Raw genomic sequence first — 26,596 nt, forward strand, 5'->3', positions numbered from 1 at the left:
CGCGCGGGAGTGTACAGTCCGGTCATGCGGACGTGGAATCGGGCACCAGTGTATAATCTATTCACGTAACATGGAACACAAAAATATTATGTACATACGTATGTATGTACTAGTATTTTTTTTTTTAAACTTTCTGTGTATATAAACATAACTGAGTCAAAGTACTTTGACCAACATACATTTTGCAAAGTATTTTAACATTTACATACATTTTGAATCATTGGTTATATGTAACTAAAAAATTGGACTTGATGGACATAATCGCGGTTAATCCGCGAATCGGATGATCGAGTCGCGGATAATCGGGGTTCTACTGTACTTGTAAGAACGCCATTTCCTTGAGAATATACTCCCGTGGCGATGTGCACAACAATAACCTCGAACCCCGCTGTGTTGTCGTCTGCCCCAAGCCGTGTGGCGACATGCGCAGGCGTGATCCAACCGGCGCGACCCGCCTATCCCTGCAGCATGGCGGGGTGAAACCTGTGCAGTACGTTGCCACATGCCGGCCGAGTTCTCTGTACCGTCCGCAACATACCAGAGAGATGCCACGCATGCGTAAACAGGAAACATCCGTAGTGGGACATCCGTAGTGGGACAATTTTTCGTGCGTGCAGCCAGCGTTCATCGATTTATTAGACATTGTCACGTAAAAAACTTTTACATACATAAAAAACTTTTTATAATTGTGCGCTGTGAATATAGGTAATCCTGAATGTTCTTATGAAGTGACATCCAATTTTAAATATCATTTAATTTCACACAATAAATCCAATGAGTGGTTGTAACTTATAATTATAATGAACACAAAAGTAAGAAAACAAAATGCCACAAGGCAGAAATGGTAGTTAAAAAAAGGTAGAGGGCTCAGTGGAATTTCATTACATTTAAAAATCTGAATACTTTTGTAGTTTATAATGGAAAAAAAAAAACCTTTATACTGAATAGTTATTCAACATAAAATATCAAGTAAAAATAAGTTTTTAAGTGTGGAACTTAATGAAGGTTCAATTGCATACTATACAACAACTTACTTTCTAACTAGCTGTCCTACATCACATGATCATAGGTTATAAATATGTTGGAGATCAACATTTTAAATTTGCCTCTATGTTTAAACTTAAATTACAATTCTTTGAAGAGAATGGCCCAATCCCTTGTATTTTGGCTTTTTTTGCTATGTGTTTCAAGGAATTGGACTGATCGTAAAAAAATGTTAAGGCAACAGATAAGGGAAACAGTAGAGAACTGGTTAGGAGGTTTAATAAAAAAAAAGTATCCTGGTCACCATAGCAGTCTTTAACATCAAATAAAATGTGTGAAATACCCCATACATATATGTTTGTATGCGCCTGTACAAAGGTTGTAATGATGGACATGCATGTTGACCAATAATGTTAAATACTGCTTCAGCCCATCACATGTGTATGATACCTGTGAATAACAAAGGACCTTAGAGACAGGTGAAAATATATATCTACACAACTAGATCTTACAAGTTATGTTATGTAACATAAACATTTCACCTATATTTGGCAGCATTCTAGACATAATAAATTATAACAATAGATCCATACTTCACTGTCTACAGAATTAAAATATGTGGAACAGCACCACAATTCAATTTAATGCAGTCACGTGTAGTGAAAGCTCCAATATCAAAATGTTCGTAACACACATATTTAGTTTTAAATGTTTCAGCATTACTGGCATCAAGGTCATAGCCAATTGCAGCAATCCACTTCAATAATCTGGAAACAAAACAAAAAATTTTATGGTGTGAGCTAGTACATAAATCAATATTTTTAGATTATTAGCTAGCGTGTAGCCTACTATAAATATAAGGTATATACATACATGTATTTAATTAAGCATTGCCACTTAATGAACGTATATATTTCAGAGCTAATTTTTTTTTTTAAGTGCTGTAGAATGTAATAAATGTGGTGGGTTTCTTTTAATTACGATATATTAATTGTCATTGAATCACATATTGTATAAATAATATAAATTCAGTAACACAAAATGATTTTTAGGGTTCATATCACAAATCAGTACATTTAAATTACTGATTTATGGTAATTTTACTAGGCCCATAGTATCCCCAAATGGGTGTGTGTGTGTGTGAGAGAGTGCCTGTGAGTGAGAGTGCCTGTGAGTGAGAGTGTGTGAGAGAGTGAGAGAGCGTGAGAGTGAGAGAGAGTATGAGAGAGTGAGTGAGTGAGTGATTGTGAGTGAGTGTGTGTGAGTGAGAGAGTGAGTGTGTGTGAGCGAGTGTGTGTGAGTGTGAGCGCGCATGTGAGTGTGAGCACGCGTGAGCGTGTGAGAGCGTGTGAGTGTGTGAGCACGTGCGAGCGCGTGTGAGCATGTGAGCGTGTGCGCATATGCGTGTGTGTGTGTGTATAGATGGATTATTAAAAATAAATAAATAAATGATTATACTACTTAATTACAAAATTATTATGTGCGCAAATTCAAGTCTCGTTACTATTGCTCTATACATCCTTTATAATAAGCCTTAACATAAATGCCTAACCCTTAACATGTTAAACCACTTATTGTAATTTTTTAATATAAACATCAGTACTCACTTGCTTCGACTTGATGGAAATCTGAATATTTTCACATCAGGATTAACAGTAATACTGTTCCTGCTCGAAGACACAAAACATTGATGTGTATTCACAGGCATCTTCATCGGCTTCTTAATTCACAATCATATAGGAAAATAATTCAAAATGAATAATCAAACTCCATTGTAAAAACCATCTTTCACTCAACCAAAATCTACTAAAACCTACTAACAGAAAGAAAAAAAAAAAAACTATAATGCTCAAATCAATATGTAAACGAATATTACTGCGAAAAAAAACCCAATTTTTACAAATAAAATGTTTTTGAAATCAAAATAAATTTAAATTACACAATATTTATTGCATTATTAGTATTTATTGCATAAATTTAGTTTCTTATAAACATTTCAATTGACATTTGATCATGAACACTAATGCTACCTATGAATTTACAAAAGAACTATGTCAATCTACTAGCGCTATCTATTGTGCAGATTAAAAATAGTATCTGGGTACATAATGGCCTATTAAGGCCGGGCTACATTAGCAATAGCACGCAAACAGCACACAGATAGCACAGAGCTTGATGCTACATTCACGCACAACACAACACAAAAGAATACCGGAAGCATTCAAAAAAACTTATTTTTAAGAAATAATGTCCATAGCTACAAAACCAGAAATAGATATTTAATTGATGTCAGTTATAAACGACTATGTAAATCATATATGAGTTTTGAAAATGTAAGTGTAAGTTTTTTTTAATAGATTACCCTTGTGTGCAAGGACAGTATCTTTTGATAAGTATAAACAAATCTTAGAACAATGGCTCATCTCCAATCATTTATACTTACTAGACAAATGAAACAATTTAAATTTTTGATCTTAAGTTTGTGTAAAGTTATATTATTGTTAAGATGTTTTTCTTTAAACTTAATAATGTGTATTTATATATTATTATGTATTTTCAATGACAATGTCTATTGCACCCTGTGTCCAATGACAATAAATATTATCAATTATCAATTATCAAATCCAGCTTCTTTAACACATTCATATACGGACTTCCAAGCATTTAATTTAGCTTCTTCATTTTTGTATCCTGCGGATCCCCTGTCATACAAAATATTTTTACTTTCTATTACAGCTATCAAATAGCTATCAAATGTGCCTTCCATTTTTATGTTATCGTGTGTTTGAAAACAATAACAAACCACTCAAGTCAACAGCACCAATACTTTCGTGACAATTGTTCTTTTATAAGCCCACTAGAGTAGTACTTAAACTGTTTGCTGATTGGCTACCACCAGGGTCGCGCACTGAAAATAACCTAAAAGTTAAAAGTTAATGAGCTTTCTGTGTGCCGATCCTGTGCTATTTTTCTGTGCGCGTGCTATATGCCAATGTGGCAGCTCATATCTAATAGTGTATGTTGAACTTCTGTGCGTCTGTGCTGTTTGCGTGCTATTGCGAATGTAGCCCGGCCTTTAGAGTTGTCACCCCCTGACTAGAACTGAGAACTGGGACCGACCCATCCCTAGTTATAGACTCCACTAAATCATTATGGGCATGATAAATTTAAATTCAATATAAATGTAAGTATATTATACTTAATTATTTTGGATTTCACATCTGCGGTAAAAAAAAAGGAATGTGCGTGGTTTTATTTGTTTAACTAGCTGCCCGACCCGGCTTCGCACGGCTATACTAATGGAAAAAAATTAAGCCACATCTCCCATTTACAGTAATGGTAAATAAAAAAAATTCAGTGAAAATTTATTAAAACTCTGTATAATGTACCGGAGAGAAAATTAATAGCACCGATGGTTTCCCGACTCGTGCCCGCAACGTACAACTGATGTATCTGTACTTCGCTACGGCAGTCTACAGGCAGATCATTCTGGCGCCGCTCATTATACATGCCCCTCCTTGTGGGTACGCCACTGCCGCGTGATGCCCGTTGCCATGGAGACGCAGAAGGCATGAACAACGCAAAATCCTGTTCTCATGCAGACAAAGTACCCACTGTTGCCTGGTTTTAACCACCCATGGGATCTAATTTTCGGAAAATGTCATCCTGCGTAACATAAGAAACATTACTGTGAAGTTTCAAGTCTGTAAAATATATATACTTGAAAAAAAGGGCAATAAAAAAAAATTAAACACAGAGAGAGGAAAAAAAACAATAGTTTAGGTTTGCGATTTAAAGTGATAAAAAGTATTTAAATACTAATTGAACTCTTATGAGGGTACTGATTGCTTCGTTGTTAATATCAAACGGGTGTTTTTTACTTGTATGAGAAAATTAAGAATGATAAGACATCTAGTGCGTGGCAACAATGTTAATATGCAATAGGAAATAAACTTCTAGCGCCTGCGGCATTGTCAACACACACTTCGTACGTGTACTGCATGTTGTATCTAACCCCCTCCAATGCATTTGATTCTAAATTGGACTTTTAGTAAGGATCCCTAATGTTATTGATATTATAATTTAGACTATAGCCTTCCTCGATAAATGTACTATCCAATACTGAAAGAATTTTTCAAATCGGACCAGTAGTTCCTGAGATTAGCACGTTCAAACAAACAAACAAACTCTTCAGCTTTATAATATTAGTATAGATGGATATTGCTATATTTACTTAGTTCTGAATTTTTACATAGGCATTCCTGTGGAAAACAGGAGAGGGGTAAAATATTAGGGAATTTTGTTTAAATACTAAGCATAACCAAGAATCAACTGATAATAGGATAATAGGGTAGTAAATTTTGATATATGTTCTCCACATTTCAAATAAAAATGTGATTGTAAAATATCTTAAAATAACGGAGGTATTTGTAATATGGTAAAATAATTTAATTATTCTAAGCATATCTTTACCCAGGTTAAATGGAAATTTAAGTTTAAAAGAAGGCATAAACTCAATTATAAAGAAATAGACATTTGTTCAATTTTTTTTTTTTGAATTGTCTACCTCATGAAATGAAAGAAAAGTAAGTTTAATTTCCTCAAGGTAAAATATATCCTTGAACTCACTAAAACAGGTGTTATAAAATCAGATACTTTATCTGTACTAAAAATAAAAAGGACTATGAAAAAGCATTTAAGAAAGTTTAATTTTTAAATGGTTTTGTTATGAATTAAATATTTTATGCACCTGACATTTTATTGTGTCTATTTCTTTAGTAAAAATGGTTGGGATTAATCACTTACTCTTATTTTGATCGTAAGAATCAGCAATACTGTAAAATTGTGTGATCAAAGCAGCTGGTTATTAGCTAGCATAGTTTTTGTTCTGTTAGTGAAAAATAAATTTTAATGGAAGTTTTTGGATGCCATGCATTGTTAATTTGATGATTTTGAGTTAACATACTAGCCAAATCAAAGAATAATGTTGTGCTACGTCTGCTTAATCATAGAACAAAGACATGTAATATTAAATGACCATCAACTTATGCATAGTACACACTAGGAAAAAAAATGTTTGAAGAATATGGTTAGTGTTGTACATAGTAATGAGTCTGTTACTAAGAGAGAATTCATAACAAAGTGTCGTGTGCCTGCACCATATCAAAGGGCACCCACGTAACGCCCTGCATCATGCACACCGGACTTCTCCGGCGCCTCGAGGCATATAGGTACAATATATTTTCAATAACCCGACATGTTCAGGACTTTGCTGGTGCCAGATTACTAATGTGCAATGTCTGTCAACGTACGGTATTACCTTTATCGATAAACGCTAAGTTGCAGAGCAGACATGTCTACAATGTGGTGTTCATCTGCAAATATTGTTCAGCAGGAACATAAGGATGAACATTTCAACCCAAACACAGGTCAAAACTCGAAGTGTTCCGATCAGTCTGAGTGATCCCAAACCGTACCGAATGCTCCAAACTACTTCCAGGCTGCTTCCGACTGCCACTTATGTACGTACTGTAAAACAGTTATCTGACCTTAGCAAAAAATTATAGGGTTTCAGCTTAAGTTTGCTTAGTTGACTTAAGTCCATACATTCCTTGATGGTGCTGAACCATAAGGCTTTCCGGACCGTTGGATTTCAGACTACTTGAAGTCTTGTGGCTTATTTGTATGCTTGGTTGTAAATCACAACATGGTTTGCAACTTGTGTATATTTGCTTAAATAATGACTTGTCTCTTTAAGTTATGATACACCATTTTAATTTTAACAGCCCTAACTGTTAAAATATTACTGTTTCATTTTATTTTGAAGAGTATACTCATGGTCTTGTAGGCTGCTGATAATAGGGCAAGTTGATGTACAGATTTTTGCTAGTTTTGATTTTCTCTGTAGCTTAGTTGCATAGCTGGCTATCATTTTCCTCAGAACCTTCAACTTTTTAGATAACTCAAAATATCACTAAAAAATGTCAAAGTTTTTCTAGAAAACATCTAAACATTACTTTCACATTACACACAAAATGATCTTAGCAATCTTCAAGTGAGTTTTGTGTAAGTGATCTAAATGGTTATAAATGTGGTTCTTTTTAAATTTTCGAAAGAAATAAAAATATGCAAAATTCTCATGAAAAATAATGAAAATATAAGCTGCTAACTTTTAGTATTCATAATGGTTGAGTTCATTTCAGCCAAACAAGTTTCCTGCTGCATGAAATTCCAGCTAGCTTTCTTTGAAACAAGAGCAAGGTGAGGATAGCAGCTAGGTCACAATGTTTGTGTGCTTGTGCTGTGCTGAAACCATTAGTTTTGAGCTATAGTATAAAACTAGTAAAGTTATTCCATGCAAATTTTGAGATTTCTGGTTGCAGTTTTAACATTATTTTTTCAACCTTGCCGTGTGTTTTAAAACTAAAAAATTGTTAGCATGGTGGTCTTCATTCCTTCTTCATTCACTTAATTGTGCTTACTTAACTCTGCATGTTGTGTATCATGTGTTCTTAATTTCAGATTTTTTTTTTTTTATGTTAAAGATTTTAAAGGGAGTAAATTTTACTTACATAACTCAACATCAAGCTGATGGGCCAGTAAATTACATTTCTGAAGCAAAAAACAATAATTCAAAAAGTGTCATTGTTTTTGAGTTGCAGTATACTGCATGAGCTACGTTTTTATATCCGTTCACGTCGGGTTGATTCTTAGGTAGCGAGTGTCACTTCCCTTCCCCTCCTTTCTCCCTCCCCTCCTTTTTTGTGCCTCCAAACTCCCCTTGATTCTGTCTGGTAGTGTGCATGCTTCCCTCCCCTCCACCTTCAGGAACTATTTTCCTTCTGCGGATGTATTTTTCTTTACACCTTATATACTCTGTTTTTAACTCAATTCCTTCTTGTGGGTTTAGTTTTTGAGGCTGACAGTAAGCTACTTGGAGTGCTATGGAGATGATCATGGACAAGTGAGTACTTGGGGAGTTTACGTGTTAGTTGTCTTTGGGAACCACACACACTTTAGAAAAACATAACTTAAAAACCTCAAAAAAATCTACGTAACTTAGAACTGTCATAAGTTAGAACGATCATAACTTAGAAACACGTAACTTAAAAACACGCAATACAGAATCACACAACTTAGAAATGTCGTAAGGTAGAAAGTCATAACTTATAACTATCACAAACACGCAACACCGAAACACACAACTTAGAATTTTGGATGAGAAAGCGTAAATAATTTAAAAGGGCTGTAGTGACAAAAAAAATTTATGTACTTTCCCTGCATTCAGAGCTGCACTTTTGTGGTGAAATAGTAACTTTCGCGTTTAGTTTGTATCTCACTCTATAGGTGGTGCTGTCAGTTCCACACACAGCTAGATGAAGATCTGGTAATGGTTTGCCAGATCCGATCGACACATTTTTTTTATTCTGGGTTTTGATGGATAACTTTAAATTAATTTTATTAAAAACATTTTTTTTTTTGTGTACTACAGTAGAGCACCCCTCAACCGGAATCATTGGGGGGAGGTCTATTCCGGTTATGGGAAAATTCCTGGTAAGGGGAGTTGCAGTAGGGAGGCAAAGAAAAAAGCCATTACATGCTGCACATATTAACTTAAATGTATAGCCAATGTTGTACTGTAAATATTTTCCACCGTTATAAAACCACACAATAAAAAATATGTAGATCTACATAAGTACTGTTTTCAAAACGTGCCGGGTCGTCAAACTCCGGGCCGGTTGAATTACCTTCATTCTAGCAAGCTGGCAAGCAGGTGTTTCTTATCTCTGTGGGTGGGTGCGTGTGTGAGCGAAGAGGATGGTGAAGAGGGTTCGGGGGAGGTAGTAGGCCTACAGCTGCAGTGTTGTGTTACTTCTGTGTTGACCTGCTAGTGATTCACACTTCCTGGAGAGTGTATAGTCACTGCCACGTACAGTTTACATTTCACATACACAAGAATAACACTTCAAGCATCTCGTTTAAAAACACAGAGATAGAGAAATTCAGGTAAATATAGACTGTTTAACCATATATTAACATATAAATTGGTATATAATACATATTTGTACGCTAAATTATTGTCTACAAACTGAAAGCATCACACGTTGGAAGTAAATGTTACTCTCTATCACGTGTGTCAGCGTGTATAGTGGGAGTCGGTGTATATACTCTCGGGCCGGCCGGAATTTTCCGTTTACTTGACATAGTGAAACAATAAAACTACTTATAGCATAAACATCTTTATAGTAATTCACTTCCGAAGCGAAAACCAGCGGTGTATTCACGCAATGCGCAGGAAAGACTGGCTATAATTAGCTCTCTGACAGACGTGTGCGCGCGCGCCTACAAGACATGTACAGTCAGGCAATAGCAAAAACGCCTTGTTCCAGTGCGGAAATGTTTTGGAGATATTTGTAATGTTTTAATTTTTTTGGAAAATTAGTTCCGGATATCGGGAGTTCCATTTGTAGGAATTACGGTTGAGGGGTGCTCTACTGTACTTATAATAAATAAAATGATTTAACTCTATGAACTTTGGACTAACATTTTTGTTTGACTAAAAATACAGAAAACTTTTTTGAAGTTATACTTCTTTAGGCGCGTTATGAAAAAATGATGAGAGTGAAATTTTAAGATGCTCGCGCATCACTGTAACACAAAATTAACAGGTTGAAGCTGCCCGCTAAACCGCTCATTAAGGTTCGAAAAAAAGCTACCAACAAAATAGAAATAGAACATCTATTAGTCGCGCATGTTGGCACGCTCGTCGCCTCTGACCACTGTTTTCATATTTATAATATTTATTCACATGTTTCTAGTTTCTACATTCACAACACATGTTTTAGTTTCATACAAGTGCAAATTATATATGTGCTAATAAATTATATTCAGTAGTCATTTAAATTGAATATTTTAATTAATATTATTTTTATTTACTTTTCGTAAATATTAGTAAAAAAAATTGTGCCTTTATCCTTTTACAAGTGCTCCAATATAATTGAGGTTAACTATCAGTATTTATTATTAATTGATATAAATTAAAATATTATTATTTAATATAATTAATACTAAATATTATTAAATTATTAATGTTAAATATTTATTGTTGGTTATTTAATATTTATAAAATAAAGAAATAAATTTAATAAAACATTTAATAAAAAAAATATTGTGATAAAAATTAAAATAGAACATCAAATTAAAATATAAATTTTTAATATTTATTATTAAATTGAATAAATAATAAATATTTAAAAAATAAATGAACAAATTTAATGAAAACATTTTGATAAAAATGAAAAGTGAATATTAAAATAAGAAAATAATAAATATTTAAAAAATGAATAAACTTAAATTAAATTTTTGAATTTATTATTAAATTTATTTATTTTCTTTTAAAATATTTAATAATCAATAATAAATATTTAAAATTAAGAATCTTATAATATTTAGTACAAATTATATCATATATATTTATTATTCTCTAAATTTTATTTATTTAATTTTTCAAATTTTTTAACTGAATTTTATTGACTGTGATGACTGTCTTTTTCCAGCCCTTTTATTATTTTATTGTAATTATTTATTTGCATGCAATTAAAAACTATTTTTTAATAAGTATAACTTCTCACGCGCGTACGTAAGTACACGCACCCATTTTTTTAAATATAACATTTCCCATCTCGTTGACATCACTGTTAACAAAACGTTAAATAGAAATAAAAAATAATTATATTAAATTAACTTTCTCTCTTGTTATTGCATCATAACATTCTCCTCTTCGAAGTTAATTAGTATCATTTATATAATAAAAAAAATATTGAAAATAGCGATAAACTTAATTTCTTGAGAACATACATACATACATACATACATACATTAAGTATGTTAAGTACACGTCAAGACTTCGAGTGCAAATGCAGATTATTTGGAGAAATCATAACTGTTAATGTTCAGACACAGGGTACACTTGTTACAACTTCTTTTAAAAAAATATTGTTTAAAACTGTTGCAAATTTTAGGTCTAACGAACAAAATTTAATTAAAATTTTCTTCCTTACACAAAAGTACAAATTAAGCTGCTATATTCCTCTTAATCTACATAGCAATACTGCACAAGTATTTTAACTGGGAATGCAGTAAATATTTAGCCAGACAGCCGGTTCCAACGTGTCAGGGAAGTCATACCTTGGAGTAAAATATGAAGATTGATGAAACAGAATTTTAATCAGAGCCTTCGTGATTGCTCCACCTGATTTTATCATACATAACTTTCGTTAAATGAAGGTTGAACATTATATATTTGTATGGGTATTTTGATGTATTTTAAAAGTATTTTAATAATTTTAGTTTTTGATACTTTAATAATTTAAATTTTTGCACAAATAATTTTCTTATTTTTAAACTATATAACAAAAACAAACAATTTTCGTTTGAAACATACATTTTTTACTGTGTAATTAAATAGTTGTTTATTACTCTTTATGACTATTATAATTGTGCAGGGGTATTTCCCATTTATATAATTATTATTTTGTATTTATATAAGTTTGGGCAAAATGGATGTTCCTGCTCTTTCGGAAAGCAGATGGTCAGGCTGAGTTCATATTTTAGCAGGACTTGTGCGGTTGAAAATGCGGCTTTCTGTTGACTGTCCAGACTTCCCTTCCACTCTTATCTGCTCGGTGTGACCTGCGTTACGTCTGATTTTATATATATATATATATAAACGATACAGGGTTTTTCATCCAAAAGGATTAAATTTTTTTTTTTGTTTCGTATTTCACACCATAAACTTTAAAAATTAACATTGTTTAAAAAACTCAATAAAAAATCTTTCTTTTTTTTTACATAATTTATTCCAAAATCAAGGACTCTGTGAGGTGATAGGTGCGACAATTTCTTGCACCCAGATAATTATTTACTTAAATTTTGATAAACACTTTCTCTAGTTGATTGCCGATAGCAGGTCGGGAAGGGGAATAAGCATTATTTACAAATGAGCTAACGAATAATGTTCCTGAGAAAACTCTTGTGTCATAATTAGTTAATACGATGTTAGTGGCAGGGGCACATCTGTAGGATTCCCGGGGGGAGGGTGGAAATTCCCAGGGAGGGCCCGAGTGGAACGAAGGTTTTGCGTGTCTGGTTAACCAACAGAAGTTATCTCTGGATAGGGTGCTTCTTTGTATGTAGTATACTGCCCATATTTTGGCCCATATGTATGCTATAAGAAGAAAACTTTATAATATACAAAAAATCTTCTATAAAACATAGTTTTAACGTTTACGTTAATCAACTCCGTTTTTGACAGTCACAACTTTGCGAGCGCAAGCGGCCCCCTCTCTGAGGGCTTCTTGATTCCGGGGGTTAGGGGGCACCAATGCACACAGTCGAAGGCTCTGTATGAGAAAGATAAAATTATTTGTTACTCAATAATTAAAACTACTGTATTTGTGAAACGAAAGTGTAAAATGTTAATTTGTGTGTGCCCGTCTTGACACACAAAGCAAGTGTGAGATGGGTGGTGTGTGCAACTTACGCGGTTAAATCTAATAAAATTCATGCACTCTTGAAAATTGTTAGTGAATCCTACAACATGTTCAGAATACTCGTTGAGAAATTATTGATTTGAATGGAGCTTACAATTTTGCAATTTTTTTATTAATGATGTTATTTTATAGGGCATGTTTGTTACCTAATTTAAGGAACAACTTAATTTATTAGTTTGTTCAATGAGAATTACTCTACACCGTACTCATTTACATATAGGACAGAATAACAATGACTTTGAACCCTCTTTGGTAGTTGAACATTTTTAAAATAACCCTTGATGTATGAACCAAACTCCCAAAAATTTCTAAAAATACCATTATGCTTCAAAAATTGTGAAAAAAATTGTATCGTAACAAATTGTCTTGTATTTTTTCTTGAAATTGTGTGGCACTTTTATTAATAACGATTACCTAGCATTCTCCACAACATGCTAGTAAATTTTGTGAGAGTCTCAGTCAAATAAAAAATTAAAAGACAAGTGAATATATGAATATTATGACTTTCTTCTTGCCTTTTGGGCTTGGTAGTGTGAAGATAGCTGCAGATTTTTTGTGGGCTTCCCGAGGTTCAAATACCGAACTTGAATTAATTGACACTGATGAATTTTTATCACGTGACTGGTTTCAAAAATGTTTTAATATGAGTTGTATTTATAAATAGCAAACTGAACAAAAGAGGATAATTATAAATATACTCAATATTTTAAAATAAAATTTTACATTTTGGAATTTATTTCAATTTTTCTTTTATTGAAATTTTTAAGTTTCTTGGAAAAATTGCAAATCTGGGATTCAGATTTCACTCTGAGCATAAAATTATCCATGAGTTATCGAATTTTATTAAATGTATGGTTTTTCTGTCAAGGTGAAATGTTAAAGATTCGAGGTTGAACCTTACTTGCACAACTCTATATTCTGTTTTCACCTCGCCAACTACTTGTAACAACTTAGAAATTTGGAAGTCTAAGGAAATGTTTTGTAATTTTGCTCTCTTCTTCACCGTTACATAATCAAGTTAATCAACATAAAAATAATACCTGCAGGAATGCTACTTATCTTTTTCATTTCATTTAAAGGAATGTTGCCGATGGTAAAAATATTGACATTTTCGTGACTGCAGAAGTCGGCAAGTAAAGTTTATACAAAATCCATCATTTTTAAAATACATCAAGTATGAATCAGTTCATACATATAGGTCTTCTGTAAATAATCTGGCCTAATTAATTTAGGCATTAAAAAAAATTCTGAATTTTTTGAAAAAGATTTGTTCAATCCTCATTATGCCATTTATGTATAAAATTTATATATTTTTCATAAAGTTTTGTTAAAACATACGCCCTTGAATCATGAAAAGATTGGGACATAATATTGCATGCATGAATCATTCAAAATTATATACAGTTAGTTTAGTACACTGTAAGTCATTGACTGTTATTATGGAATACGAAAGAAAAGGCATTGTTTTGTATGTTTACGAAAAAAGTCTTAAATTTTTTTCCACACTATTTCTTCATATAAAATTATAACCAAATAATTGTGTGAATACAGGATTAAAAGTCTAGAGCAATCTTTAAAAAATAAATTTCTGAATTATTAACTGTATACACACATAAATTATGGATTGCAATGGTTATTTCAGGAACAATATAATTCATGTGCATCTAGAAACCTAGTTCCTAAAATATGGACTCTCTTAAATAATAAACGTTACTAATCGCTACATCAGTGTCAAATTTAATTTCACAACATAGCTCATGAACTATGTGTGTGTTTTTGGCGCTTGTTTCTTGAATAGTCCAAGCTACGATCACATTCCATCCGAAAACCCTTAAGAAGTGTACAAAATTATAACGCTAGGTTTTTTAAAATTATTTTTATATGCCTACACCACAAACGGTAGACGATATACCTATTCATAATAAACTGTTAAAGTAATAGTATTTTGCTACATATAATTAAACCAAAAAACTACTAAATACATACATTTTCAATTGCATGATTTTTAAGTTCTGGTAAATTGTGTTACATATTTTATATGGAATGTTAAAGGCATACAAAATTGGTTATTTCATCCTTTTCTCAAAATATAAACTCGTTACATGCTCGTACTTAAAAATTGCACATAAAGATACATTTACAAAATCTTTTCCCTTTGATTTGATTGGATTGCTTTCTGTGTTTGTGACTAACCGTGGTCACAAATGCATTTAATTGCATGTAATAGTTCACCGAATAAAGTTTATTATAGAACATTGGACTATATATTAAATTTTTCGCTTCACGAATGACCAATTTAGCAGAGCTTTCTCAATTAAAAAAATAGCACAAAACTTTAAATTACGCAGTTTAAAAAAATTAAGTAAAAATGGTATTCACTATGACAAAGAATAAGGCCAAAAGAATGGTTGCCAGTTATAAAAACCATGCAATAAAATCTACCCAGTAAATTTGCTTGCTGAGAAACTATTACTATTTTTAACATTACCAGCTAATTTAAATGGCCGGAATTTCCACCATACCCATATTTTGATGTTAAAATTAAATGTTTAGTTATTTTTATAATTCTTTTGTAATAAATCACTTTAAATAATTTAAACATTTTTTAATTTATGGTTTTTCTTTTTGTTTTTAAAAGAATAAAATGCACATTTTTGTTGGATGTAATTTATATAATTTATAAAATTTATTTTTCACAGTAATTTCACCGTTAAATGCTAGAACTGTGTGAAAATGCCATCTGCCGAGAAACAAACAAATTTTCAAAAATGTAGTTTTCAACGAACCACATAGAGAATGCTGGTGGTAAAGATGGTTATACATCGTTCCCTAACTTTTAAAGAAAAGCTTTGTAGGGGGCTGGATATAAGACCATATGAAAACATTTGCCACAAACACACAACTAAAAGTTTCCCCATTCAATATCCACACAACTTAGAAACGTCGTAACGTAGAAAGTCATAACTTAGAACTATCACAACTTAGAACTCATAATTTAGAAACACGAAACGCAGAATCATACAACTTAGAAACACCGTAACGTAGAAAGTCATAACTTAGAAACACGTAACATAGAAACACACAACTTAGAACAGGCATAACTTAGAAGATTCTATCTTGTGTGTTTCTAAGTTGACAGCACCCCGTTGTTTTTAAGTGGCATGTAGATTAACACTTTGAGTGCTATGCACGTAATTTTACGTCCGATTTCTTTTGAGAAATGCGACGGACGTACTGGTATGTCCATGATCTAAAAATACTTTCCTTTGGCTAGTTGTAGTATTACGTCCGCCGTTTTATCAGTAAAAGTTCTTGGTTCATTTTAGTTTTGAATTCCACTGCTAGATTGCATAGGAATCGAAAATGTGGGCCGATAGAATCGATTGTTTTGCTTCGGCCAACCTGACAGTTCATTCTACGAATGCTAGGTGGCAGTGTAGTTCTCAACTGCACGTCGTTGATGAAATAAACACATTTGTTACAGCTTTGCGTACTATACATACTGGCTTACATATACACAATAGTTTAGTGCTGTACACAAATAAACGGTACAGTTTTCTGATAGTAGGCTCTTATGTTTGTAAGGATTATTTTTGATATGAAAGAAGGAAAAATTCAAAACATTTTTTGAATATTACTATCTAAGTACGTTTTCTTTTTTATTTTTATTTATTAGTTTGAATAGAGCATCTATTGTATTTATAAGCACTAACATGTATATGTTGGAATTATTTTGGGGGCTTTCCCTGTTTCTCTACCTGTAATCTGTGGGTTTGAAAAGTTCAAGGGGACTTCTCTGTCTTCTGTGTTCCCAAAGATAGTAGGTGTTACATTTATTAGGGATTGCTATGTGTGAATAAATAAATATTGTGGTAAATAAAAATTAAATAAGGTACCAAAAATTTCAAGTGATACAAGTGAAAGTAACTCGCAAAATGAATTTGAAGATAGTGATCTGGACCCAGAATTTTTTTTATCTTTAGATTATACAGATTCAGGTAGGATATATTTATGTATTGGTTTTTATGTTTCGGCCTGATAGGATTTTCAATTGACTGTGCAGATGCCACAAAAACCCAGTCGTTATGGGATGAAGGTGTACATGCTATCCGACTCAAAGACAGGGTATGTGTGGAACTACGATGTGTTTTGTGGCAAAGACAATGTAGTTACCGATGTTGTCATGCGACTACTCGATGACTTGGCAGGAAAAGGTCACACTCTATTTACTGACCGGTATTACACAAGCCCTTCCCTAGCTGTGCAGCTAGAAAAAGTGCAGACAGGACTGGTCGGAACTGTTCAAAAAAACCGGCTTGGTATGCCTCGTGCACTTCGTACTCCAACTTAACAAAGAGGGGAGCAAATTTTTCGTAGGAAAGGAAACTAAATGGTGCTTTGTTGGAAGGATAAAAGGGATGTGTACATGCTCACCACACGACATGTGGCTAAGATGATAACATACAATGACAGGAGGGGAAATGAGAAAATAAAACCTGCTGCTGTTGTCAGTTACAATGCTACGAAGTTTGGTGTTGGCCTTTCAGATCAGCGCATGTCATACGGAGCTTTCAACCACAGATCTGAGAAATGGTGGAGGAAGTTGGCATTTCACATGATCCTTATTGGCATATCTAATGCGTGTATTATGTACAACCGGGTAAAACCAAGATAATTATTAATTACATCTTTTATGAAGCAGATTGCCAGTGACTTGGCTGTGTTCGAAGAGGACCCACAAGATAAGCCAAGTCATTCTGGAGCTAGTTTGGCTAGACTCACGGGGAAACATATTCTGGAGAAATTTCCAGTTCAAGAAGGACAGAAAAAGAAACAAAAGAAGTGTAGAGTGTGCGCAGAAACAGGTAGATCAAGGACTGGCACAGCAATTCGCAAGGACACAACATGGCAGTGTAGTGTGTGCAAACTTGCAATGTATATTGAACCTTGTTTTTCTTGTACCATTCAAGAAAAAACTATACATCATAATGTACTAATATAATACAATTCTGTAGGTGACTAAAGAAATATTTTGAAGTGGATAAAGGTGAAATTCAACAGACACATTGTGAATATTTATTTTTTATATTTTCTAAAAAAAGGTTCTATTCAGACATGTCTCTAAAAAAAAAAAAAAAAAAACACACACACACACACGCACGCACGCATTATATTGTTGTGCTTCATAAATTCATCTTTTTTTCTGGGTAGAAACATTCACTGCTTATCTGGTGCTCCTATCATAAGGAGCTAAACGACGTACATGCCTTATAATGTGTAACACTCAGTTCATTATGTCATTGTTTATCTCCTCAGCAGGTTGAAGTTTCATCTGACGGAGTTTCGTTCTTTGTTTATACGATCATTGTAAGCTTCAGAGTTATAGGCATATTTTGAAAAATTTTTAAGTCCCCACCCTGCATCAAATTATTAGTTATTTTGTCTAAAATATTTGCTATGCAATCATAACCAACCATACTATTTACAACAATTTAAAATAAAATAGGGGGGATAGTATTTGTAAGACTTGTGCAACAAAAAAATTTTAATCTAGTAAATTTGACCAGTCAACTGCAAAAAATTACTTTGCTAACTTAGCAAGTTATTTGAAAAGGTAACTAATCAAAGCAAATAACATGCTAATTAGCAAATTACCAGATTAAAAACTTTTTGCAGCAAAATATTCTAAAAGTATAGCATGTTTGATTTTATTTTGAATTGTTATCAATAGTAGGGTTAGTTATGACTGCATATCAACAATTTTTAATCATAGAATTTGGTGCAAGGTGGGGATTTTAAAACTTTTGAAAAAATGGCTGTAGCTCAGAAACTACAAACCTATTTAATTAAGGTTTTTGATTCAGAACCGTAATTAATTGGTCTATCAACTGTTGTCAGCTTGAATTTGAGTTACATACCTTGTTCTAGATCTGTGCAAGAACTAGATTTTTTTTATGCAAAGTGAATATCAAATTGAATGTGCAAAATATTTGTGAAGTCGAATTGAATTGCGAATATTGTTTTTGGTGAAGCTGTATTACACTTATTTTATAAGATATAGGATTGAATTTTAAAAAAAAATTGTTTAACATATGTAATGTAAATTGATTGAGTGATAAACCAATTTATAACATCAGTCAATAAAAATTATAAAATAACTATGCATGGTATAAATATTGAGCATTCATAAAAGCAAATGGAGTGCCACTTTTGATTGTTTAAGTAACCAACTTTAGTCAAGAAAAACATATATAATAAAAAAATATATATATTTACATGAGCGAATCTTAGACTACCAATGTTTGAAAGCTTTGCAACAAATTTGATGCTTCACATCAGATGCGAAGCTTTGCACCACAACTTTTTTTTTATATTAGGTTTATATTTTTTATTTGGAGAGATTTCTTTACTGTTCAAATATTTAACAAAAAGCTCTGATTGATTTGCTTAGTGGAAGCTTTGCACAGGCCTACTCTGTATGCACTTTAATACTTTTTATTTGCAGCAAAACCCTGTAAGAATTTTCTTAAGATACTTGTATATTTAGACTTTAAGCAGGGAAATTATTATTTTAAGAGTAAAATTTATGTATTTATATCTTAAGTGCAAAATTTTTTATACTTATTACGTATAATGCAGGAAATTTTCTTAAGAGGGATTTTACAATTTTGCTATCATCATTATAGAAAGTGAAGAAGAGAGATGTATGTCATAGATTTAATATGCTTAAAACTGGTAAGTTTATAAACTTTATTAAATATGTTCATGAAAGAATTACAAAGAATTACGCTTTCTGGACAGACCCATTGCCTCCAATTATCCTCCTCAGGCTGGGAAATAGTGGGTGTACTGATCATGTGCTTCCTCATGTGTATGGTGTCAGCGAATCCTACCTGACCAAACAGCAGTGCCCCATTCCTCGGCCCAGCCATGTTGCCCGGTACAAGCCACACGGCGATGCCCCGTGGCTCGGTCCAGGCCACACGGCGGTGCCCCGTGCCTCAGCCCAGCCGTGTGGCTCGGTCCAGTCCACACGGCGGTGCCCCGTGCCTTGGCCCAGCAGTGTGCCTTGTGCCACGGCCCAGCTGAATATCAGCATGGGTGCTCATGGGTGGCCTTTGATGTGTTGACTGGAAGTTTGCTGGGTCATGAAAGTTACCAGAATGTTGAACTTTCTCTTTTTTTTAATCACTAAACTGTGCTATCCTTAATTGAAACTTAATGACTTAAGTGAAGTCTCACTGCAACATACTAGAATAAAAACTCAGAATTTTGATGCTTAATATTGAAACTGCCTTATAAATGGCATTTTCGGGACAATGGCCAAGCCGGGTCAGCATCTTGCTGGGTTACAGGATGTCAATGTGGTTCTAACGGAAATACCAAATGTGAAATTGGGAAATGTAAACCGCTATAAAAACAGGAAACACTTATGTTCTTTGAATGATTCTTGCAATGTTGAATCTTTTAAATCAGGAAATATGTGCAGAAATAAAAACCGACTGTAAGGATAAACTCTGAGTGAACTGAAAACACAGGCAGAGCAGTGCTCCGACTAGGCAGTCATGGTCAACAGCTGAAATACACCAGGAAAATCTGAAGACGAGTGTAATGTCCTAAACCGTAGAATGCCAGATTAAAGATCCTTCATTGGACAGTTACTACATTTAAAACATCTCGTAAGGTTCTGAAAATATATACTTAATGTGAGAAATCCTTTAAAGGAAGGTATTATATAACAAGATGATATTTTAATGGTTGAAATAAATTATGTGGTGTTTTTATTTTATAAAAGTACAATTTGTTTTCTAGACCCTGCATTTTAAAATAGGTTTGGCAAAAGTATTAATTTTTTGACAAGGGGCACTAGTACTATCTTTATATCAAGTTATTTCTTGCTATAAAAATATTAAAAAACTTATAAAGGTGAATAAATGGCAGCACTAGAGACCTGGGCTAGGAAAAGCGGCACCTTCGCACTTTTCTGTTCCCAGAGCCCCAAGGCATTTGATCCGGTCGCCTACAACCAGAAGTGGCTGGAGAGTGGTGCAAGCCTATTGGTCAGCACCAATGCTGCTCCCGACACGGATTCTCCAGACCAAGAGTGACGGCACTTCACTTTTTCACATTGTTTATGTGTTCAAGTTTTGATGAGAATTGTTTTGCTAATGGTACTTGGAATTTTAATTTATCTGAACAATTGTTTGTGTAGTGAAATTTATTTTGATCTCTTATAGTTCTCCCACAATCCCTGTAAGTCACTGTGATTCAGAATAACATTGTACAGTATTTTGTATGTTCACAATAAATGCTACTATATGAACTTAACATAAATAATTGGAGGAAACAGTCATTAAATAACCCATTAATTTTATATATCTTGCAGTTGTGATCAAAATGTCATTTTTATTGTACATTTTTTAATAACGTAGAACTTGCAAGTTACATAACTACATTTTTTTATGTCTGTCATATGCATGTATCAGGTGGTTGGAAACAAGGCTGACAGTGCCATGTAGGTGATTCCTTGTAATAAAACAAGACACAAGTATTTAACAACTTTCCCTAAAGTGGTTGTTACAGAAGTTGTACTAGAGAGAAGATTTTATGGTTTTATTTTCAGGCCAATTTCATTTTTAAAACAGAAGTGTTGGGTGTTAATTATTTGTTTGTATTTTTTATGAATACTGTTTGTTCATTTTGATAGAATATTATTAAACAAATATGACACGTAATTTCACTAAAACAGTTTCATTTTGACTGATACATGATGCACTTTTACAATATAATAATTTATAATAAGCATGTCTGACTACTCAGAACAATAAAAATCAACTGGCAGTTATTTGTGTTTTTAAAAATGTACGAACATCATAATGTAAAAATAATTTATAAATAAAATAACAGTGCAAAATTAAAAAAGTAAAAAAAATTCTCCATTATATTTTGTAATACATTTAGTACCTACAAACTTCATGCTAAATAAATTACATTTATTGAATTCACTAATTTAAAAGATTATTTTTTTTGTAATTTAAGTTAAGTTTGATTAAATATTATGATTAATTTCATGATTCTAATTGCATTTTGGTGTCACGTGGTGTGTTGACATGGTATTTATTCTGTGCTACTTTATGTTATTTTTTTATTTTAAATATTGTCAAGGCTAGCATAGCAGTATTTTTTGATACCACTATTAATATAAAGATGGACACATCAGTAATGGTTAGTAATTTTACTATTTTTGTTTTAACAACAAACTAAAGAAAATCGTTTACTAGTGACAGGGAAAATATTCTTTTAGAACAAATTGGGACTTGATGAATACAACAGCTAGAACGCAACGATTTTGACATTGATTTATAATTGAATATTTATATAAGATTGGAAATGGTTATTAATGCCAATATTAACTGAGTTTTTGAAGAAAATAATAATTTTAATCGACGAAGACATCAAGATTTTAAATAATTACTTAAGAAGAGAAGTCGACAAAAATCCATGTTCAAGAGATCGCCACATGACATTAATTTGCTTTGAAACTACAAAGATTAAATGCCGTTTATAATTCCGAAGAAAGAAGAATCCTGTTGAAAATTGAAAAGTCGCAGTTCGAGCCCGGGAAGGATGAACGTCGCGCAGTCCAGCCCAGTCGCAGCCCATAGTCTGAAGGATTGAGTCGTGACAGCGCGTATTCCTGCCGCACGCTAGAGGACGGAGGAGCAACACCAGTATCGCAGTCCTGGATGAGTCGAACCAAGGATTCTCCGAGAACCTACACGTCTCGTGGGTATCCTGCAGCAAGGTTTGGTCCCTTACCCCATCACCCGAAGACTCGTTGAATATAGAAGTACCCGAGCAAATTACAATTTAAACAAGACGAACAATTTTCTCAGAACTAGAATCTGTTATATTATATTGAATATTCTTTGTAAAGGAAACCGATTAACTTGTTCATCTTTAGATTTACAAATCAAATTCCGGAATCGCGATCCTGAGCTAGATAGTATTAACTAGTATAGATGGAATTTGATATTGGAATAACGTATTGCTATTTTGGTTGACTGGTACTGCAAGTTACGTACCCAGTAGTCCAAGCTCTACCGGACTGAAGTTAGTTAAAATAAATAACATCCAAATAATTAACATTTGATCGTAAAGATAATTCACTCAAGTGAAAGAATTGTTAGATGCTTTGAAGTTGAGAGTAATAACAAATTCCATCTGTAGTTTAAAATAAATTCTTTTAAGTTAAGTTTATTTATATAAAGTGTGATATGTGCATGTCAAAGTGTATTGTCACCATCGTCACAGACATTACACACAAATATAAACCGTACATTTGAATTTGTTTACACTTTATTACAAGGTCTAGTCACTATATTAGTACATACTTTTGACACACTTTACCTTGACTTTCAGACACAAGCTTCTAGATACAATTCTTAAAACTGAGAGAGGTAGGCTAGAGAAACCGAAATTATTAAATACATTAAATAATTTCAATATTTACACTAGCTGACTCCACAATAAAGTGAAAAATATGATGTATAACTATAATCCTTAAAAAGTTTATTCGCTGTAACAAATCAATTTTTAACACTTGTCTACCCTAACTATCTGACTATTATGTTCTAACTGAAGAGGTTACTAATTCAGTGTAGGAATTTTGAAATTTGAAACTGATAATTCTTTAACAGTTAGCAGTTTCAATTTAAAATATTTTTTTATGTCACTTTAATATTTCCATCAATGTGGATAGTTATAGTTAGCTGAAGGTCATCAGTTTTCAAAGATTCTTTTGCCATCTTCATAACATTACATAACATTGCTGGTAAGTATTAAGGACTATGTATATAATTATTTTTTGTTTGCAGATCAAAGTTAACATGAAGTTTGGAAATATTTTCCATTATAGAATATATTTATAAAATTTGATACAGTACAGTAAACAAATGTTTTAAATGTCTTATTTTAGGTTTATGTAACTGCAGATTTTTTCTATATTCAAAATTTGTAAAATAATTACCTAGGTAAGCTTCTAGTTGGATGAATGGCAAATGCTGCGGGCTCCTTAAGGGTGGTTCTCAAAGTGCGAGCCAGGGTGCACAGTGCGCCCTAGAAGAGTCCGGGTGCGCCCTGTGGTGTTCCAGAGATAGATTTGTCCAGATGTCAAAATAAAATAGTTACTGTATTACATTATTTCATTATGGATATATGTATTGCTTTTTTTACAAACACATCATTATTATGTGTTATTAGTTTGTAAAGCAAGCCTTGAGTTGACCATCAGTATTCAGCTGTGAGGGGTTAATTATTATAACGTATTTCTCAGAATATTGTATATGGTGCGCCTAAAATTACTTGTAAGATTTTAAATGTTCCCTGACTTCCAAAAGTTTAAGAATCTCTGCTATAGACCATAGATGATTCCTTTCTCAGTATCCTCGAGTGAACTATGTTGTTGAGTTTATCTGTCTCTAAAGACCTCACTACCTATGAGACATAGAGCCCCCAAAAAAAAAAATTAAATTAAATTACAATGAACTTTCAAACCAGTGTGAAATATAAATTAAAACAGTTTATAATTAAGGTGGAAAAATAGTTTTGTAAAATCGTACCATTTTTTAAACTTTTACATTTTAGTTTTTTAACGAAAGGCCTGGCCAGACAGAGCACATCCTACCGCAGCGCCCTGCGATTTCTGACCAAGAGCGAGCAATCGCGGCGATCTGTGATCAGCTTGGCCAGACAGACAGCGATAGGACGCTTCGCTATATTCATTTCCATTTCAGAATTCCTTCAGCATAGTTCGTTCGAAAAGTCAAGCTCGGATGAAGAAGAACTTCTCCTTTTAGCGTTAGTTCGCAACAGAAAAAAACGTAGGCGATTTTGGGTGTACGAAATAAACTGAAAAAGGGAACAGTTAGGTGAATTTCATCGTCTATGTATAGAACTGCAAGACCATGAAGATCGGTTCTTCAGATATTTTAGAATGTCAAGAGCGTGTTTCGAAGAACTTCATGAACTGATTGAGCCAACAATCATGAAATCCACCACAAACTCGAGAAGACCTATTCATTCAAGGTCTAAGGTAAGAAAAACCAGCATTTTAAAGATTCAAATTTATTAGTAATATTTTTGAAAAAATGACGTACAAAAACCTTTGTCTCCAACTATTTGTTTACAATACAAACATAATAAATACATTTAACAATTATGATAATACATCAAATGCATTTTCATATGCACTCCTCAGCTGTACGAGCGTGTTGTGGCCGCTGGTTTGTTGTGCGATTTTCCCAGCGAAGAAATCTGTCGACTGTGACTGGTCTTGCGAAATATGTGTCTTGGAGCCGGAGTCTGTTTCTTGTGGTAAACTCACCGCGCTGTTTGGAGCCTGAGTATGTGCCAAGTTCATCTCAGCCTCTGCGAATAGTGTTGCCATCTCAATTTTCAGTTTGGCTTGAGTTGCTCGTGGAAACTCTTTAAATGTTTTCGCATAACTTATAAACAAATGATCCGCAGAGTCCAAATTATTTTTCATTTTATTTCTACGGTCGAAGTAGGCAATAATTTTGTTGACAACATCTGTCAGTTCATTCACTTTCCTTTTCCGGTTTACTGCTGTTGGCATTAGTGAAGGGCCAGATGCTGATGGGTTGTTGCTCTCCTCTTGCAGTTCAACATGATTTCCCTCCAGAGACGAGGTGTCTGATATTTGAGAGACGTCTGAAGAAATATTAGAGGTGGTTTGGCGTGGTGCAATAATATCTAGGAACTCCATATGAGCACTCCATGGCCATTTTTCATATTTCTTGGCTGCTTGCCCTGTATTACCAGCAATGCTCTTCTTTTGTTTAATGTAGCAGTCTCTCAGGTTTTTCCACTTCTGCTTTAGTGCTTCACCTGAAACAGAAAGGAACGCAACAATCAGTCACACTGTGTAGCATACAGTAAAGTTTCAAATGTAATGTTCTAGAAAACAGTTAATGAAGTTTTGAAAATTCCACAATATGAAAATTACTATCTTGTAAATAGTCTTCAGTCACAATGATGAATATCTGAATAAAATTTTTCAACATGTGGCACACTTGTGCCGGTTTTGGCTAGTGCAGTAGTCCAATTTTACACGAAAATTTGCAAATAATAATTAGTGTGGACAACTTTTCAAACATAAATTAAGCACTCTTATGACCTTTCTGTTTCAGATATTTAAGTACTGGTGACATGAATCAGACAATCGCTTTTTCTTTTCAAGTTGGACGGTCAACTGTCTCAGAAATTGTGAAAGAGGTCTGCCAATAACTGTGGGTGGTTTTACAACCATTATATTTGCCGATACCTTCAGAGGAAATTTGGAAGCGAGCTGTTACAGGATTTGAACAAGTTTGGGACTTTCCTAATTGTTTGGGTAGCATTGATGGGAAGCACGTCAGGCTCAAATGTCCTGCAAAAAGTGGCTCAAATTTTTTCATCTACAAACATTTTTTTTCTATTGTCCTGCTAGCTATAGTTGATCCATATTACAAGTTTATCGTTGTAGATATTGGCAGTTACGGAAGGCATAGTGACAATGGTATTTTTGAATGTTCAACTTTCTATAGAGAATTCGTTCATGGAAAAACTATTCTGCCACCAAAACCACTTCCAGGAACTATCAGTCCACCTATTTCCCACATTTTCATAGGTGACGAAGGTTTTGCTTTGCAGACGTATTTAATGCGTCCTTTTCCAAGAGCTACAATTGCTGGCATGCCAAAAAAACGAAAATTCAATCAACGTCTTAGCAGAGCACGGCACGTAATCGAAAATGCCTTCGGCATACTAGCTCAGAAGTGGAGAGTATTGTTTAGGCCTATTGAAACAGACGTTAACACTGCTGTGCACGTTGTCAAAGCCACTTGCTGCTTGCATAATTACATTCTGAGGAACAGTTCGGAACTTGTAGCTCCCGACATTAATAACTATGAGGACCAGCAACCTATACGCGGATTGTCAGACATAACACCAACTAACAGAAGATCACATAGTACAGCATTCCAAGTGCGCGAAAGATT

General features: G+C 33.4%; 1 protein-coding gene across 6 annotated transcripts in view; it reads left to right on the plus strand.

Moving 5' to 3' along the window:
* LOC134527372 (eukaryotic translation initiation factor 4E-binding protein Mextli) overlaps positions 1-20,870 on the plus strand; it is a 168,176-nt gene extending 147,306 nt beyond the window's left edge. For 4 of the 6 annotated variants that reach the window (XM_063359999.1, XM_063359997.1, XM_063360000.1 and 1 more), the window contains one exon: positions 20,531-20,870. In XM_063359999.1, coding sequence (XP_063216069.1) covers positions 20,531-20,644 — 114 coding nt within the window. In that variant the 3' untranslated portion in view covers positions 20,645-20,870. The remainder of the gene's footprint in view (positions 1-20,530) is intronic. The other 2 variants (XR_010074175.1, XR_010074176.1) reach the window with 1 other exon arrangement.
* Positions 20,871-26,596: the final 5,726 nt, after the last annotated feature.

The sequence above is a fragment of the Bacillus rossius genome, chromosome 1, assembly GCF_032445375.1.
Source record: "Bacillus rossius redtenbacheri isolate Brsri chromosome 1, Brsri_v3, whole genome shotgun sequence".
NCBI classification, from domain to species: domain Eukaryota; kingdom Metazoa; phylum Arthropoda; class Insecta; order Phasmatodea; family Bacillidae; genus Bacillus; species Bacillus rossius.